The sequence below is a fragment of the Lycorma delicatula genome, chromosome 1, assembly GCF_047948215.1.
Source record: "Lycorma delicatula isolate Av1 chromosome 1, ASM4794821v1, whole genome shotgun sequence".
Lineage (NCBI taxonomy): Eukaryota > Metazoa > Arthropoda > Insecta > Hemiptera > Fulgoridae > Lycorma > Lycorma delicatula.
In genome coordinates this window covers 269,265,653-269,280,800 of record NC_134455.1, presented here as the reverse complement: position 1 = coordinate 269,280,800, position 15,148 = coordinate 269,265,653, and the positions used below count along the sequence as shown (strand labels likewise).

Genomic DNA, 15,148 nt, shown 5'->3' with positions numbered 1-15,148 from the left:
TCATGGTTGTTATTATTAATATTGGTAGAACTATTGCTTGCATGTATAGTATGATTGACAAAACTTTGAATCTGTGTTGTTATTTAAAGCTTTTATGAATTTATCTTGCCTTTGAAGCTGCATCCTGTTTGACCAATGTAGAACATTGTGAACTCAGAGTAGTTCAGTATATATAATCTGGAAACATTTTGTTGCTTTCTCTGTGCAATCTTTTGTTTTGTTCTGAAAGCTGTAACGTTTCAAAAAATTGTTTTAATTTTCTCCAAGTCTTTCTTTGTATAATCTTAGTGTAACAAATTTTTTGTTTTGTTCATTTTTTTTTTTTAATTTTTGTTTGTATTTATTTTATGCAGTAAGTAAGTATGCAGTAAGTCAATGAATATATTGTTTGTGTGTAGTAGCTGATTTAAAATGTTTTATTCTCTAGTATCTTGAGTGTACTTTATGGTTTGAAGATAATACTTCTAAAAGTCGAGAGTTTATATAAGGTTGAGTAGTTTGCATTGTTCTAAATGGTAGTCAGATCATAGATTGTTTTCTGTATATTTCAAAAATGTATTTTAATTGGTTGTTTTTGTAAAAAAAATTACTTTATGCTTAGCACGGTGTAATTCAAATATATGATTAGATGGCAGCAGAGACTTGCTGGGCAAATATAATAATTAAAAGTAAAGATACCTTTAGTGAAGATTCTATAAAGTAAAGGAAAGAGCCTTTAGTGAAAAGGAGGAAAGTTCTGTGATGTGGTTGGTGAGCTTGTTACATAAAATTAACAGCTGAAAGCTATTAGCTGTGAGTTTTGAAAAAATTAACAAAATGTATGATAAAAGTGAGTCATGAATATTTTAAAACAAATCTTTCGTGCACAACATTGCATAAAAAATTGCAAAGAATTAAAAAATCTCTCGTGATCAAGTTTATACCAAACTGACATGAAATAACTAAAAACTGAAAAATACTGGACTTCAAGGTTTAGCACACTTGCTTCTTTGGAAATGGTAATTTATAGATTAAAAGAAAAAAATCATGCCATAAATTATTAAAACATCACAGTTCTGTCTTTTAATAGTACAATCACTCATCAGCTAACATTTTACAGTAAACAAATTTAATGAATTTATATTGTTACTTGTTTAATATTAAATATTCTAAATATGTTAAAAGTATTTTCCACTTAAAATTTAAACAATTATGAAAATTTAATACATCTAATTTGTACAAATTATAATACACAGATGTTTTTTTGCACTTAACAATAATATTACATCAGTAATTAATAATATCACTCAAGCGAAGCACACTCATACTTGCGCACCTTTTTTTCACATTAGCTCAGTTGCCTAAATGATTATTTTTAACGCTAATCTCATGTACAAGTGAATCAGTTATATTATACTTATTAATTATTCATTAACTATATTAAAAATATATTTATTTATATTTATTAATTTTTAACAAATTTAAATAAATTTTGACAATTTGAAATAAAATACATTAACAATTTACACTACTACTTTAAAAAAAATTAAATAAATAATTTCCTAAATTTAAATAAATACAACAATTTTACACAGTATACAGTGGCTATCAGTTTTTTAAATTAGTTTTAAATAAAGAAAAAACTTACGTACAATAATGATATAACAGAAAATCCAGTCCCTGTAGAATTAAAAAAAAATTGTATTACTAAGAGGTGTACTTATGTTAAAAGGTAAGATGAGATGAAGCAGTCAAGTCAAAAAATCAGGATATGGAGTAAGATTTGTTAAATACACATAAATTATTAAACTGATAGAACTTTTATACAGAATCATTAATGAGTTATCACATTTATAAGGGATTTTAAAATAGTAAAATAATATTTTTATATTTCTACTTTTTTTTCAAAACGTATGAGTTCAATTCCAAGTTTATATTAATAATTATTAAAATAAAATTGTTACTTTACAGATGAAATGTGAAAAATAAAATTATGAATAAAACAACTGTTGATATAATATGTAATTTTTATTTAATTGAAATATAATGTGAGCAAATTTTGAATTGAAAGTTATGTAACAAATTAAAACTGTACATTTTGTTTATTAGGAAAAATAAATATATCTAAGCTTCTTTAAAAAATGACAAAGAATAAATTATTTTAAAAACAGAAGTTAGAAAAAAGTACCCCATTTAAACTTTTATCTATTTTTTATTTTTTTGTAATAAAAATATAAATGTTTGAGCATGTTAACTTAGTATTTATTTTACCATGCAAAACTTGGAGGAAATATTTATTTAAATAAATATGATTGCAATACAGCCATGCAAAACTTTCTTTATTAAAACCATGCAAAACTTTATTAAGTAATTTTTTATACTATTATAAAATGAGTTTAAAAAATAAAATAAAAGCTTTTATTTGCACAACATACAGTCAACACAGACAATATTATTACTGCAGTTTGTGTTGTAGTACAGTCAGTCATTACACACATTAAGTAAAAATAAAATGAGCAATGGGAAGAGTTTTGGAATGTGTTAAGAAAGTATAATAAGGCCACTGATAGCTCCTATCCTCTAAATTTTAGGAGTAAAAGGGGCCAAGAATTGGATTTTTTAAGAAATCCATACATACAGAAGATAATCATCTATCTAATTATATATTAAAATATACTATCTAATCCAAAGCACATAAAGTTAAGATAAAACAAGGTTTCTTGTTCATTTTTTTTTTTTAAATAGAAATAAATGTTATCTAAAATTAAAAATAATTTTGCCGTAAATTTGGTGGTAAGTGCAAATAGGAGAGCAGAAATGACAGTTCTAAAGGTCTTCAGCTGCCCTCTAAACTATGCTAATTTCAAATGTTATTGTAATTATGAATTTTACGAAAAGAATTTTAAAAGTAAGCCAAATTAAATACTATAATATTTTGACTCTATACTATATTATATATATTTTTTCATTATCTATAATTTTGCTGTAAATCTATTTATATAAAAATGGTGTGTGTTCCTGCATATCTCTCGAATGCCTGGAGCAATTTCAACCAAACTTGGTACACATATGACTTACTACCTAGAAAAAATACTGTAGCGCTGTCACCCCTAGCACATATATTGATGGTTGAGAAGGGGGTGAAAAGTAAAAATAATTGAAAAATTTCTGATGTTAGTGTTGAATCCATAGTTTTTGGGGTCGCTAGGCTGATTGGTGACAGTCCAAGTTTAATCAAATAGAATTTAATACCTGGGCAATGGTGGGTAATAATCGGCTAGTTAAATTTAAAAATTGTGATTTTTTGCTAATGCATGAACATTTTTTTGGTCTTTCTTATTACCAGTATACATATGTTTGTTATTTAAATAATTTGACAAATAATCTTTTTTAATCTAATTCATTCTGTAAATAGTTTTATTGTGTGAATAATAACTTCTTAGTTATTATTCACAGTCATTACTGAAAAAAGAGGATGTAAAGACCGTGCAACCACAATTTTGGAGAATTCTGCTGTAATTTTATGTTGAAATGATTAAAAAAAAATATCATTAATGGAAGATGGACATGCTAATGCACATTATTATTAGTAAAACTAGTAGAAATGCTCATTTTTATTAAATTTAACATAGTGATATCTATAACAGAATTAATAATAAAAAAATCAGTACAAAATGGAATTGTTGATATATTTGGTTTAGCCATAGTCAAAAATTATGTTACTGTATTACTAGTATCATAAGTACTGTCTCACAGGAGACCAGACATTTCTGACTGATTGCTATTTAGAAGGGATTTCCACTATTATAGCCCCATAATTATTTTTTTGTTATTATTTGACACCTTAATTTTCAAATAAAATTAAGATGTCAGAAAAATTATAAAAAATATGTTTCTTGAAAATCAACATTTATGAGAGTTTAAAAAGTTGCTAAGTTATAACTTAGCAGTAGGAACTTTCCTTCCATCAAACTTACCATTTACTTTGGTCTATGAAAAATAGAAGCTGTCAATTAGAAAATAAAATTCTGTATAGAATTTGTTACATGTATCATTTCATCTAACAGTAGGAAACTTAATTGCAAAATTTCATGAAAAGTGGAAATGTGTTTGGTTTTAACTGCCTCACTAACACACAAGCAGGCAAAATGGCAAAAGGTGAAGTTAGAACAGAACCTTGCTTTGCTCAATCAGTTACACCACTAAGAGCACAAAATATAAATTTACTATCACAATAAGTAATTGCAAATCATTTTTTAATTGTGTTACTTTAGATATTAAAAATCAAATAGTACAACACCATGTGATGCATACATATTGTTCATCTTAAGTGTGACATCATTAGGATATCTGAAAATATTTTAAATAGTTCACTTATTTTTCTCTGAATAAATATGGTAATTACCACATAAATGTGGTAATGCCATTTTTCATATCACTTCTGAATGAATGATATAATGATCAAAGTGCTGAATGAATGAATGATATACATGAATGTAAATGAAGTATAATCTTCTACAGTCTCAGGTTGACCATTCCTGAGATGTGTGGTTAATTGTAACCCAACCACCAAAGAACACCAGTATCCATGATCTCATATTCAAATCTGAATAAATCTGCTTTTACTAGGTTTTGAGCCTTAGAACTCTTGAATTTGAAATCAGTTGATTTGGGAGACGAGTTCACAACTAGACCAACCCGGTGAGTTACCTTGTGGTAACTTAGTGGTTACCAAGTACTGCCATACTTGTGGTTTACTTCTTAAAAGCATTATTTTCTTATATTTCTTTTTATATTTTATATTTTCTTATACTTTTTCATTTTTTATTATTTATTTTTTTTTTTGTAATTATAAAGAAGCCAAGTATTATTCTTCATTTGTTATTTACAAATAAACACATTTAAAAAGAGTTCATTTTGATAGATGTTCAAGACTGCTTTAGACATTATTTTTAATTAAATGATTTATCAGTATTTTTTAATTTATTTTACAAATATATCAACAAGATGGACTGTGTTTCTGAACTATCAAAAATGATATATTTTCTTTATACATGCTATTATAAAAATACACGTTCTGGCAAGATCAAATAGCATCCTATTGTCATGCTTCATATCAAGCAACAAGACGATAAGGTATAACAAAATTTTAAGTTTCACTCATGTTCAAGACATGGTAAAATAAAAGATAGTTAATCTAATTTAAAACAAAAAATACCAATCACAATTCATGTAATATGCAAATGCAAGTATTTGTAGAAATAAATTTTTTTCAATTATTGTTAGTTGCATAATATTTTATCAGAAAAAGTAAGAATAATCTAGAACAAATGTAAAAATACGCTTAGGTGTTTTAAAGATCTCCAGCACAACAGAATCGTATCAAAACTATGTACAAAAAAAACTAATTAAATCAAAATTTCTTATAAACACTAATATTTATAAATTTATGTAAGGGTTAGTGTTAGTATATAATTTAAATAAGTTTTTTATTATTATGCTGAATTCTACTGAAGAATAGCAGCATTTCTGTCTTTCATCTAGAAGGTTCTGAATGAATCTCATTTGATTTTGGAATTTTTCACATGTTAAACCTGGGAGTAATTTTATGCATTATATTTACCCATAAAAATTAGGACTTAGTGAAGATAAATTATCCATTAGCCCCGCACAATCAAAAAAAAATTTATTTAAAATTTAATTAATAAATTTACAAGAATAAAAATTTTAACTGCTTATTGCCAATTAAGTAAATAAATGCTTTAATTTTAATAAAAACATCTTTGGTTTGTATTTTAATAAACAAATTATTGTAAAAAGCAAAGGAGGTGTATGATATAAACAAACCTTATTAGTCTGCATATGTAGAAAATTTTGTAATGCTTAAAAATTTCGTACAATTTTGTTTTTATGGAGGATAAAACTGTGAAAAATATTTATTCAGAAATTTAATTTTTTAAATATTAATCTAATTAAAAAATGATCTTGCAAGATTTAATTAACTTTACAAAAATTAAAGTGTCAGGATAATTTTTATTTTATCTGTAACTGAGTTTTTCAACCTATAATTAAGAATAATCTATTATTTGTTCAAGAACAGCTAGACTAAATTTAAAAAAAACTGAAATCAGATAATCAAATCATTTATAATGCAAACATTATTTTTGTAATATTAAAAAAAAAAAACATTTATTTTACTTTCACTCACTAAATTAATTCTTAAAATATTCATACAGCAGTAAATAATGCTTATTTTAAATGATTATGCATATAAAAATTGCCAATGTCAATACAAAGCACAACCAAATTTTTAAGTGCAATGCATCAAATCATGTAGTACAACTATAATGTGTCAATATATAATAAAAAAGAAATAAATAAAAAATACCTATAAAGCATCAAAAATAAATAAATTTCTTAAATTATTTAGTATTTATGTTACTCTGCTAAATATGAAAAGCTATCATCGCTACAAAAGTGATTACATTAAAATTAACACTATATACATTGTGAACAGTCGCATCAAATTTTAAATATTCACAGTTGTATTTAATTTAAATGTCTTTACTCACAGGTACCTATACAGTGTGTAAGTATATATAAAAGTATATATATATATACACATATATATATTTATATTTGATTTAGTGACTAGAGTGCAGCACTGGTAAATTATTACCTCACTCACAAACAAAAACCACAATCCATTGATTTCATAATTCACTTAAAAATATAAAATACATATGTATAATTAATTGCGTCGCATAAAATGTTACAAGATTTCTTTTTTTAGGTGTTTAGTATTTTTTCAGCACTTTCTTTAATGAAATGTTTTATAGGTTTTTGAATTTATAAAAATAAATAAAAAAAAACAAAAAAAAAACAATTTTTGCAATAGCTATCTATAGCAGTGGTTTGCAAGAGCAAATAAACAGCTTTTAGCGTAATGTTTCAGTTTGTGATAACAAATCATATAATACAATTTTCATGTGTGAGGGACAGAAACTAAATCAGATATTTTAATTTATTTTAGATCAAACTCCTTTATTATTTCTTATCATATTTCTTTAAATTCCACTTGTGACATTTTAATATCATGTATTGTGTATATTTTGGTGTTTTTCTTCCACAAGAACAGAACTTTGTTTAATCGCTATGTAAAATACCATTTTATTTATTTTTTAAATTTTTACTTTAATTAAAAGGTAGCATTGACTTTGCATATTAAGAATGGTTTATTAAAAATGATAGTTTATTAAATTTACTAAAGTGTTAAAACTGTTATAAAACAAGGGGTATTTTATTTTGTTAAAAATAAATACTTTCTAAAAAATTCTTATAGTTGGTGAATTGAATGAAATTAATTTAAATTTGCGTTATACTAGTAGAAATTAAGTCTATTAATACATCATCTGTTGATGGTTGGTATTGTTAATGCTGGTTATGAGTTTATTTATTCAGCCAATTTATTTGAGAAATGGCAATACAAATAAACTTGTGACTTTAATTATGTCATTCAGTAAAACTAAGAAAATAACTGAGTTAACCATTCTAACAATAATTACTCCAACAGTTAAACACATGACCTTAAGAAAAGAAAATGTAAAAAATTTAAATTGAAATGCTTACAAAATAACATTAGTGATCATCATTATTAATCACTTTTTATTTTTTGGTTGTAAAATCTTTCTTTTTACAATGAAATCTTGATTAAACTAAAATGAATTAATTTCAACATAGTTATTTATTTGCAAGATAGGATAGATGTTTTAACAGTGAAAGAGTTTTGAGTGAATTTTGATGCAAACCAGACCTTTAAGCAAATATCAACTAACAAAGAAAATCTATTTAAAAAAAAAACTATATTAAATATTTTTTATTTTTAAATATAAATGATATATGACCTTCAGTGAAATCGAAGTGTGTCTTCATATATATTTCTTAGTATATAAATTTTATTTTTATTTGTAATTGTGGAAGTAATTTTACCCCAAAAATATATATGATTTTCACAATTTTTGCATGTATAATGCTGTACAGTATTATTACATTTATATACCTTTGCAATTATTATATTTATGTTCTATGAATATATACTATGCGACTGTGTGTTAGTATAGTATTCAGAATGTGCTAATTCTAGAATTTGAATGATAAGATTAATCAGAAGTCTTAAGAACATGGTCATCAAATTCATCATAAGACAGGTAGGTCCTTCAATTTACAATATTTATTTTAATTTATTTAAAAATTGTAATAACACAGTCTAGAACTTCAGGTCTGTTTAATGAAAGCAATATTTTGTAACTAATTTTTTTTCTAATAAAATATAAATTGAAGCAACATTTTAAAGAATTTATTACAGAAAACCTTGTTTTCAAATGATGACTAAAAATTATTATTATTATTATTATTATATATCAAGATTACATTAATACTTATTACAAAAGAATCATTACAGTAGTGTCTTTCAATTCTGCCAATATTCAGATTTACACCAGCTACTTTTAACAACAATTAACATAGCAAAAGCTGTTAGTAAAAATTATATTGTGCAGAAATTTTAAATTTAAATTAAAAAAAAAACATATATTATTCAATTATTTATCAAATTTTTGTGGAATAACATTATTTGCAATTACATACTTGAAACTAGAGTGTTTAAAAGTAGATGTGTACACTTAAATTATGGCAATAAATCATCTAGATATTGATATGTAGAATTTTTATCTGGTAGAGGGTATTTAAATGACAATATGGTAACATTAATATCCATTATAAAATACTGGTAACTATAACAGTATATAAAATGAATTGAAACAACACTTACAGAAAGAAAAAAATTGTGTAAATGTAATTTCATTAACATCTAAGTAGACATAAAAAAACATTATACATGGTAACCGCCATATAAAAGATACAATGTGATTTCAAATTTAATTGAAACTATTTCAAGCATTTTTAACTTAAATTGTAACATAATTTTTTTAGCAACATGATCACTGTCATTAAAACTACTTTGTGACTTTATGGGCTGATTAACAACTAGGCATAATAATGATCTGACAAGGTTTAGTAATGATTTTAGAAAAAATATAGAGTTTTAAAGCATGTATATAATTCTGAACATTTCTGTGAAACTTGTTAAAAAAATACATAATATGAGTAAACGCAGTAAAACATTTTCTTCTAGTTGTTAGTTGTTATAATTGATTTTAGAATTTAATTTATATAACAAATATATAAATAAATTAATATATAGATTATATAACAAATAAAACAGTCATCACTTACAACTGAAGCTATATTTTTAGACTGTACTAGGTACAGAGAAAACCATTTTCTCAATTTTTTTTTCATAAAATAAAATGAATTGAAACTTTGGTTGTAGATGTAGATGTAGAAATATTTGAATTTTTTAAAATAAATATCTGCAGAATACTATCGCCTTATCACAGAGAAGTTAAGAACACTGATACTTAATACAGTTTAAATTAGCAATAGTTAAATTAACATGTTCTGATCATAGTAAAACTACTGCATATAAGTCTGATATGCTGATTTTCATACTTGATAGGTGAGTTAATATTAATTCAGTGCCCTTCTCTTATTGTACCTTTATTTTAAAAAACCTGCATAAAAGGGATTATAAAAACCTGCTGTACTAATTTGTTTGTTTCTTCTGAGAAAGAAAAAAATTGAAATGTCTTGTTTGAACAAGACATAATAATCCACTGCTTGTTATGCTGGAAAGAATGTTAAACTGATAATGTTACAAAAAATTAATTTTTGCAATCATAAAAAAGAGATAATTGAGGAATATTCTCAATAATACTTGTATTATGTTTACACAGATTACATATAAATTAATTACGTGTAATGTACATTTACACTGCTTCAAATATTTTTTATTTGAGAGTTTTAACTTATATTCTAGTTGTTTGTTCTGTCCTATAACTGTTAATGGTTGTAAAGTGACTTGACTTGATATGAATCACTGATCACTCCTGAGAAATGACACATCTGTTTTCAAGAACAAGACCCGTGCTAGGATTATTAAGGAATATGAGGAGTTGAGTAATTTCCAGTTACCTTCTTTATTGACCCTCAAAAAAAGTATTGTAGTATATTAATATGTTAAGCTCACTGAAATGCATGTAATATTCAGCCATATAAGTGATATCTGCACTATCTGTATCTGTACCACAAAGACCAACTATACAAGGCAAATCTGCCTGATGCCTCTTTTACCTCATTTGCTTTAAGATCATAGGTAGAAGTACTAGTACTGATAGCTGACAAATTTAAGTACTCCTTTCTGTCTTAAAATGTGTTTCATACAGTGCTACAGCAGAGGAATACATTCTGATCTATATCAGGTTTTTAGATGTTATGAAAGTTAAAACAGAAAAACACTGATTGAAGAGTAAACCTTTCCAAGGCTGAAGAGAGGTTTTATAAACCTCTGACCATTAAATAGATGAGCAGACTTAATAAATCTTTGACCCTTGATAAATAAACCAATCGTTATTATAAATAACGGTTTAGAAATCATTACAAAATGATTTTGGCAATTAAATTTCAAAACAGTGAAATTTTATTCATTAATGTCACTCGTCACAAATCAGTTTAACAGCTGATTTTTGAAGTGAAGGTTCTGTGGTTCAAATCTTAGTAAACATTAGTTGCTTTTATACAGATTTGAACACTAAGTAGTGGATACTGGTGTACTTTGGTGGTTGGGGTTCAATTAAATAAAAATAAGTCTCAGGAATGGTCTGTCTGAGTCTGTACAAGACTACACGTGATTTACAAGTCATACATATCATCCTCATCTCATTGGGCAATGAAGGGGTTGCTTATTGTACACTAGCTGAACAGATTGCAACATACACATAGGAAAATAAAAATAATGTCTGCTCCAAAACATTCACTTAAAACAAAATACTTAAGGCATACTTATAACATAAAGGCTACATAAATAAAAATTATAACAGTTAAGTCACAAAACCAATATTAAAACACGGAAAACTTAATACAATTGCAAAAAAAAAAATTGTTTTGTTGAAGGACTAAACAATATCCTTAAAACAGAATAACACCAATCTACCAGTATTTATAAGATGTATTGATTTTAAGCAATTGAAGAATAAAATCAATACATCTTAAAAATGCTGTTAGATGGGTGGTTTTCTTTTAAAGTAAAATGAAAATTCATTTAAAAGAAGAGAGAGTTAATATTAACTCACCTATCAGGGATGAAATCCAGGGTTAGTGTGTCTGAGCTTTAGTTTAATGAATAAACTAATGAAAAACTTCAATAAATAATTTTACCTGATTAATTCTCTGATGACAGCATTCATGTTAAATAATTATTACAGTTCATAACAAAAAAAAAGCAGAATATGTTATTTGATTTTCACAAAAAATTTATTTAAAAAATCGCAACAGTTAAATTGGTACACAGCACCTTCCTCAGACATTACAAATTAACTGTTGTGATTTTCTAAATAAATTTCTGTGAAAATCAAATAACATATTCTGCTTTTCTATTGTTTTGATGGATTATCAAGTAAAGGCTTTATCCATCGATTATTACAGTTCATTATGTAAATTTATATGCTTCCATTTAGTTGAATCTTATTTTATCTTTTTTCATAACTATTCATGATTGTTTTTAAATGGTTAAGACACTATTTAATTTATATCTTAATGATTTTTATGCAGTTTCATTCCATTGTTAAATAATGATATGAAATAAATAAGTATTAGAGTTCACACTTTATCTTACCAAAGACTTATTTTTGTATATATTTATTACTGCTATTAATATCAATGTTTTACAGAATTGTGGTTTTTTTGTTTGGAGGTTGTCATCACATTTAAATTCATTGAAGCTGCATTGTAACCCAAACTACTGCACGTGGATGTACTAGTCCTCCTATTTCACAATTCACGGTACGAGTTTCTCCATTAACCACAAAAAGTGCTTCATTAGCTGGTGTAACCATATAATGACCAAAAACTCCTGATGCTGCAATTGGACGGTTTGGATTTCCCCATTGTGCTAATGAAGGATGCATTGCTTTTCCTACTCCTGTTATCATTTCAACTTTTCCTATAAAAATTCAAAATACATGTTAAAATTATAATAAAATTTTAATTATATACATTTTTTTAATTAATGAGCATAATTATATGAGCGGATCTCATATTAGTAATGTACAGTATGATATTATGCTTAGCTCTAAAATTGTATTTTTAAAATCATCAGACAGTAATCAATGTTAAAGTTCAAACAAACACATAATAGCTCTAGAGTTTATTTTGAGCCCTGTAACAAAGTAAATAGTTCTTATTCTATCCTAGCACTAAGCCAAACCACTAAAGATTTCATGTTCTGTAATTTCAAATGTTTTCAAATACTTCAACCTTTAACTATAACTGTTTTCCAGGTTTGAATTTGTTCTTCCTATGCATATTCCATTCTGTGTAGGATTGCTAGTTCTTCATTGGACTCTTCCCCAGCTAGTGAAATGGAGAATGTTTACATGATATGGTGGTGCCAAGAAAATAAAATGTGGAGGATACTGGAGCTGACCAAAACTGGCATTGATGCTCTTTAGCTAAGAGTTGGCTCTCATAAGGCTAGAGGAAGAAAACTCCCTTAAAAAAAAAAATTATCAGGTTCTCCAAATTGGGAGTTAGGTGTAGTGTTGTTGATGGCTGTACATTGTATAATACAGATTCTGCAGCATTAACAAAGCCTCAGAATAGGTCAGATTTTAATGGATATAAAAACTGGAATGAAATTAGTTTAAGAAAATGGAATCAGAAAAACAACTTAATTTTAGAAACATGAAACATACAATGACAGTGTTGTTGATGGCTCTACTCTATTGGACTGTTGTCCAGAATTAACAAAGCCTCAGAGTATATCAGATTTTAATGTCAAAAGTGGAATGGAAATAGGCTAAGAAAATGGAATCAGGAAAACATCTTAATTTCAGGAATATGAAACATATAGACAATGAACAGGCTGATGGGTGTGAGAGTTTTGAGGGATATATTGTGCCTGTGCATGAGATTTGACGGAAAGAAGAGGGATTGAAGTCAAATGGTGACTATGGTGTTATGTAGCAAAGGTTTAGGGGCAGAAAATCAGAAACAGGGTTTGAGTGCATAAGAGGCTAAAGCACTCTGAGATAAATTTCAGAGAGAGAAATCTCAGAGATTATTTCTCTGAGATAAATTCTTAGAATAAGGGCCAGGTTTTTACAAATATTAAAAATATGTGTAAGTGTGTGTGGTATTAATTTACAGAGATGAAAGTGAATTATGCTTTTTAAAAGAGATCCAAAGAGGAGTATGATGTGATAGGCAGGTATAATCATAAAAGGTAATATTGGGAGGTCTGAATATGAATTTGGGAAGAAAGGAGTAATTCAGAAGAATAATAGGGAAGGATTATTGTTATTAATATTTTCAATGAAAATATTAATAACAATGGTCTGGGATTAACAAATTTTTCTGCCTGCTTGTAACGAGTAATTGGATGCCAAGGAAAAACATGCACAAGAAGTTCAGATCATGATGTCAGAAAAGATCAAATAGATAATGCTACAGTTGTTGCAAGGCATGTTGCAGGTATTTTGACAGTAGAAAGCTGTTGAAAGGCAGCTGTGAACACAGATTATTATCTGGTAAGGCAGAAAATTGTTCCTGTAGAAGATTCCTTCTGTACAGATGAAAGTTATTAGAACAAGGTGTCATTAAGGCAGTAAAAAAGGTTGTTAGAGTGAGGGGCAGCAGGAGGAGAATATACTGGTTTGATGAGGAATTTAAGACAGTGATTGAGCACAGAAACGAGGCTAGGAAGAGAATGCTGGATAACAGCTCTGATGGAAGAACATAAGGGGAAAAGAAGAATGACTGGCAAGATACTCTAAAATAAGAACAGTTTGTCAAAAGCTGCAGTTGGAGGAGATTGAAAGGAATAGAAATAAAAATGTTAAAGAATTTTGTCATAAGGTAAGGTAAGATAAAAACTTCACTCCTAGAGCAGTATTCTGTTAGAATAAGAAGGGTAATTTGGTTGGAGATAAGGAAGCCATGCTGGATAGATAGAAAGAAAACTTTGAGAGTTTGTTAAGTAGGAAAATACTGTATTGGAACAGGAGGGCATTAGGGAGAAGTTGAGGTTAGATTTAAGGATGTGAATGATGAGGGAGGAGTGGAAGCACCCAGCAAAGGTGAGTAATAAAAATAATTAGAGGTTTAAAGACTAATAAAGCAACTGGAAGAGGTGATATTACTGTGAAAATGATCATGGGTGGTGATGATGATGGTCTAATGAAGAGGATTCACAGCACTCTGCAAATTTGATATCTCTGTTCAATTACAGAGTTACTGCATGATGGATTAATTTTGTATTTTACGAAAAATGGCAGTTTGACTAGGTTTCAATCCCAGACCCTTCTGGATGAAAGCCAAAAACATTACCATTAACAGGATTATTTTGAATAAGGAACTAACCAACAGACTATTAAAAAAAATGAGTTTATGTGTACCAGTAAGTGGTCGATGATGAGTAATCTAACTTTAATTATAAAATAATATAACAAAAATATTGTGTGAAGAGAAAATCAGAAGGCTTACTTGCACAAATGTAAAAATATAAAACTTAAATAAAAAACTCTGTTACATTATATTACACTATTCACTGTATTTAAGTGGCAAAAAATTTTATAACTTAGTAGAGAAAGTCTTAAGAGTTGCATACAACATTTTAAAAACAATTCATTCTGTAGCCTAAATAAGAGGATAAATATAAAATTTATCATAGAAAAAATGTGAAAACATGTTAATACAGCAATTACAATTTATCTTTTACTGTTTATAATCTGCTAAGCAAATAAAATATTAATTATCCTGGTATTCCTGGTACTTCACATAAGTTAGTCTTTCTTCGGAACAAAAACCTGTTATTTTAATTTGTACATTATTTTCCTTCAATTAATTAAATCAAAATTTACCTTTGTATTCTTGGTACAAAGATAAATGTGGGTGGAACAGTTTTTCTGATGGAAAAAACATTGCTGAAAGTCTTATTTCGGAATGGCTTTACCTACATGTATTTCTTAATTACTTCTAAGCTCTCAAATCACAA

At 26.8% G+C, this 15,148-nt stretch overlaps 1 protein-coding gene across 9 annotated transcripts in view; it reads right to left on the bottom strand.

The window, feature by feature from the left end:
• Positions 1-3,526: 3,526 nt before the first annotated feature.
• Positions 3,527-15,148, bottom strand: part of LOC142331252 (follistatin-related protein 5-like) — a 411,468-nt gene continuing 399,846 nt past the window's right edge. For all 9 annotated transcript variants that reach the window (XM_075377020.1, XM_075377029.1, XM_075377064.1 and 6 more), the window contains one exon: positions 3,527-12,097. In XM_075377020.1, the coding sequence (XP_075233135.1) occupies positions 11,868-12,097 (230 nt within the window). In that variant the 3' untranslated portion in view covers positions 3,527-11,867. The remainder of the gene's footprint in view (positions 12,098-15,148) is intronic.